The 3003-nt window shown below is 62.0% G+C and overlaps 1 protein-coding gene across 1 annotated transcript; it reads left to right on the top strand.

Moving 5' to 3' along the window:
* The first annotated feature begins 534 nt into the window (after window positions 1–534).
* Window positions 535–2218, top strand: SLC52A3 (solute carrier family 52 (riboflavin transporter), member 3). The gene is made up of 3 exons (XM_010002300.1): window positions 535–1562; window positions 1765–1888; window positions 2006–2218. Exons 1-3 carry the CDS (start codon window positions 535–537, stop codon window positions 2216–2218), a joined length of 1365 nt encoding a protein of 454 aa, XP_010000602.1.
* Window positions 2219–3003: the final 785 nt, after the last annotated feature.

Raw genomic sequence — 3003 nt, 5'->3', positions numbered from 1 at the left:
CAGGTGAGAGCCATGTTCACCCCCCGCCAGCCTGTGCCGTGCCATGCCAGGCTGTGCCGAGCTGGGCCGGGCCGTGGTGTTGTGGCTGTGCGGAGCCATCCCAAGTCGTGCCATTCCAGGCCATGCTGAACCATGCCAGCCTGTGCTGTGCCACACCAGGCCGTGCCAGCCCATGTTGTGCTACACCATGAGGTGGGGCGGGTTCAATGCCCTGTCGGGTCCTGTCCCCAGCCCTGGCTCGCCAGGCAGAGTTGAGCAGGTCCCACATCCAGCTCAGGAGGGTGCAGTGTCATCATCCAGAGGGAACAGGGGCGTTGTCAGGGCTTGCAAGGGACAAAGGTGGGCTGGGGCAGGCCGCAGGGAGGCTGGGATGTTCTGCCATCCCTGTGAGGAGCTGCACTGCCTGCCTGCCTGCTGGAGCGGGACCACAGGCAGTGGATGCGGGATACCAGGGTCAGAGTCCAGAGGGATCGGGTCTGACCAAAGCCTCTTTTCACAGCATCACCCCCAGGCCTGGGTACCCAGCCCTGAGCCATGGCTCTGCTCACCCACTTCCTGGCCTGTGCCTTTGGCATGGGCTCCTGGGTGGCTGTCAACGGGCTGTGGGTCGAGCTGCCGGTGCTGGTGACAATACTGCCAGAGCAATGGGACCTGCCTGCCTACATCACCATCATCATCCAGATGGCCAACGTGGGACCGCTCTTTGTCACCCTCATGCATCGCTTTCGCCCTGGCTTGCTGAAGGAGGTGGCTGTTATCTATGTGATTGTGTCTGTGGGTGTCTTGGCCTGTTTGCTCCTGGCCTTCTTCTGGGACCACACAACCTCCATTGCTGGTAGGCCCCGCAGCACTGCCTTCATGATCCTCACCTTCTTCTTGGCCTTGGTGGACTGCACCTCCTCCGTCACCTTCCTGCCCTTCATGATACAGCTGCATGCCCGGTACCTGACCACCTTCTTCATAGGCGAAGGGCTCAGTGGTCTGATCCCTGCCATCATCGCCCTGGGACAGGGCTCTGGCATCTTCAGCTGCGAGAACGTTACCCGCCTGGTCAACATCACCAGTGGCAACGAGACCGTGGAGACCACCATCTTCCACATGGAGACCCACTACCTCCCAGCCAACTTCTCCACCTTCTTCTTCTTCCTTCTCATGACTGTAATGATGGTGGGCTGCATGCTGGCCTTCTTCTTCCTCACCAGGCAGCCCAAGGTGTGGGAGGTCTCCCAGCAGCAGCTGTTTCCCAGAAACATCGTGCTGAGCTCATTTGACCAGATCCCAGATGAGGCAGCTGACTCACAGCTGAACAGAGGCTGTGCATGTCCAAAGGATGCCAGGGGATCTGGGGACGTCCTCCCGGAGAAAGCCCACTACCCCTTGGCCAAGCTCATCTTCATCTACTTCCTCACCGCTTGGGTGAGCACCCTGACGAACGGGGTCCTGCCGTCTGTGCAGTCCTACTCCTGCCTGCCCTATGGCAACGTTGCCTACCACCTGGCAGCCACCCTCAGCTCTGTGGCCAACCCCCTCGCCTGTGTGGTGGCCACGTTTCTGCCCAGCAGGTGGGTAACAGGGTGCTGGGGGGCTTTGCAGTGGGGAGGGAGGCAAGGCACTGGGTGGACATGGGTCCATGGTGTGTCTGTACCCTGCCTGGGAGAGGAAGATGGAGTCAGCATGGAGCCATCAGGCTGTGCTGTTGGTCTGTGCCCCTCACCATGGCCATGCTGGCAGTGTTCTCCAGTGTCACTTGCATGTCCCTTGCAGGTCCCTGGTCTTGCTGGGCACCCTCACCATAGTAGGGATGGGCTTTGCTGCCTACAACATGACCATCGCCGTGATGAGTCCCTGCCCGCTCCTCCGGCAGTCCCAGTGGGGCAGTACCACTATCGTAAGTCACGGGGTCCCTCTTGCTTGCGCTGGTCTCTGGGGCCAGCACAATATTGCCTGTCCCCATGGTGGGGAACCCTTGGCCCTTGCTGACTGCTCTCCCCCCCTGCACCACCAGGTCCTCTCCTGGGTGCTCTTCATCGGGACACTCTCCTACGTGAAGGTGATGGTCGGGGTGATCCTGCGGAGCTGCAGCCGCAACGCGCTGATGTGGTACGGGGCACTGGAGCAGCTGGGCTCCCTCCTGGGGGCCCTGCTCATGTTCCCCCTCGTCAGCATCTACGGTTTCTTCAAATCTGCCGACGTCTGCAGCCTGCAGTGCCCAGCATGAGCAGGATGGGCACCCCTGGACAGCCCCTCTTCCCAGCCCACACCCACAAACCCAGCAAGGGCTGGGAAGCAGCACTAGGACTGGGGCAGCTGCGTGTACATCACCTCACTGTGCTCAGCTCGGTGACTTTGTCCCCAGCCTGGGCACAGGGTGTCCCTGTTGTGTTCAAAGCAATAGAAGGTGTTTGCTCAACCCTCGGTCTCCCATGTGCCCGCATGGGTGCCTCCTGCCTGGGCCACATCCCGTCCCTTCCTTCCCTGGGGGGTCTGGTGCTGTTTGTCATCAAAAGTCCCCCAGGTCCCTGTGGATGGGTACAGCCCCAGCTGTGCCTGGCAGCACCTGCAGCGTTCCCAGCCCTGTGCCGTGGCAGAGGCAGCAGCTGCCCCTTGGATGGTGGGTTTGCAGCCGGCTGTGGGGACTGGGGACAAAGGTGGCTCAGGCAGGGCTGGGCAGGACCCTTGCCCATTGGGAGAGGGACCAGGGAGGGGACACAGGGCAGGGGTATTGCACAGGGGCCTCTATAGCAGCTGGGGAAACTGAGGCACAGTGAGACTGAGTACTGTGCCGGTCAGGGGGGTGACACAGGACCAGTGCCAGGGCTGTGCCACCTGGTACCTAGTGGCATCCCAGCTCTTCCAGCCTGGGTTTGGGCCTGGTGGACACCAAGGCACAGCAGGCATGGAGGGGTCAGGAAGCAGCGGCAGCCCCCAGGCCGGGTTGACACCCTGCACGCGCCTGCGCCCCTTCCCCGGGGCACGAGGCCGCCGGGCCTTTGTCCACGTCCC

Source organism: Chaetura pelagica, unplaced genomic scaffold, assembly GCF_000747805.2.
Source record: "Chaetura pelagica isolate M959 unplaced genomic scaffold, ChaPel_1.0 scaffold1317, whole genome shotgun sequence".
NCBI classification, from domain to species: domain Eukaryota; kingdom Metazoa; phylum Chordata; class Aves; order Apodiformes; family Apodidae; genus Chaetura; species Chaetura pelagica.
The sequence above is the reverse complement of the archived record's forward strand: the minus strand, read 5'-3'. Positions and strand labels throughout refer to the sequence as shown.